We start from the raw sequence: 1221 nt of genomic DNA on the forward strand, positions 1-1221 counted from the left end.
ACTTTACAGAATGGCAGTATGACTGTAGTCTAGTGAATTGAGACAACTGAGCCGACAGCTGTAACAGCCTGCATCACTGGCCCAAAGTTGACCGAAACTTGGATACAGCTGTCTCCAACAACACCCAAATAATGAGAAAGATGGAACAAATGAATGTGTCACTTGTTAGAACAGAGGTGTAAATTTCACCATTAATGTTCGCTGTGACCAAAAAACAACCTCGAGCTGTACTTATACTCAAAGAGGATTTGGTGTAAAATACGTGATTTTTATTAATGCCAAGCGCCAATGTTCCCAAATGGGAACATCAAACTTTCCCACCATCCCGTCAGCTGCCACATAGTTATAAAATAATAAAATAATATTTATTTGATAGACAGCTTCTTCTTCTTCATTCCAAGTTAATTATATGCAGCTGACACCAATTTTTTAAATAAAAATCTAACTGAGAGCGAGACAGGTTAAAAAAGTCGAAAATTAGCATATTTTGGGGTCCATTATCTCAGGAAAGCGTGGGTGTAGATTAGCAGAATGGAAATATGAACTAAAACTCAACAGTATCTAAACAACAAAAAAAAATTGGGTGTGTTAACCTTCTCCTCACAGAGATATTTGGCCTCAAATACCATGTTCCCAAAAGGGAACATTGGCATCTAAACGGTTAATTTATTAATTAAACCAATAAATAATCGTATTATTATTACTTCTGTAGGGAGATGATGAATTACTGCAATTGATAAAGCTGCATCGAACATGTCGTCCAAAACAGGAAGATCGCAACAGTCAGCTTGAAAAATATTGAACCCTTTACTTCGACAAATGCTGCATAATGCGAAAGCACGATCGCAACCAACATTTACAATATCTTTTTTGCATGATAAATATTTTCCATTGCCACAACCGACATCCAAAAGCAGACTACCATTTGAAATTGATTCAATAAAACGCTTCACACCTGGCCACAATGAATGCCGAGTTTGATCAAAATGATCCGCAATTTGCTCATAAACCTAAAATAAAACTTTTCATATTAAATACAATATATTCATTTTTGAATTTCAACATCTTTGAACAAATCATCTAAGCATTATTTATAATTGAAATGTTCGATTCGAATTTTCTCTATGGTCTCAACAATGTTTATTTGTCTAGTAGGTAAACAAGTTTCGCGGAAAGCAAAGACAGGATTCTATTATTTTAAACTTTTCAACCATTAAACTG

The 1221-nt window shown here is 34.7% G+C and overlaps 1 protein-coding gene across 1 annotated transcript; it reads right to left on the reverse strand.

Annotated features, from left to right (window-relative positions):
- Nucleotides 1-653: 653 nt before the first annotated feature.
- Tsp_15782 (tRNA (uracil-5-)-methyltransferase TRM9) lies at nt 654-1010 on the reverse strand (the record flags this gene model as incomplete). The annotated part of the gene is made up of 1 exon (XM_003370747.1): nt 654-1010. A coding segment is annotated over one exon (357 nt), but the record flags the coding sequence as incomplete, so codon positions are not given.
- Between the last annotated feature and the right edge of the window lie 211 nt (nt 1011-1221).

The sequence above is a fragment of the Trichinella spiralis genome, assembly GCF_000181795.1.
Source record: "Trichinella spiralis strain ISS 195 chromosome Unknown Scfld600, whole genome shotgun sequence".
NCBI classification, from domain to species: domain Eukaryota; kingdom Metazoa; phylum Nematoda; class Enoplea; order Trichinellida; family Trichinellidae; genus Trichinella; species Trichinella spiralis.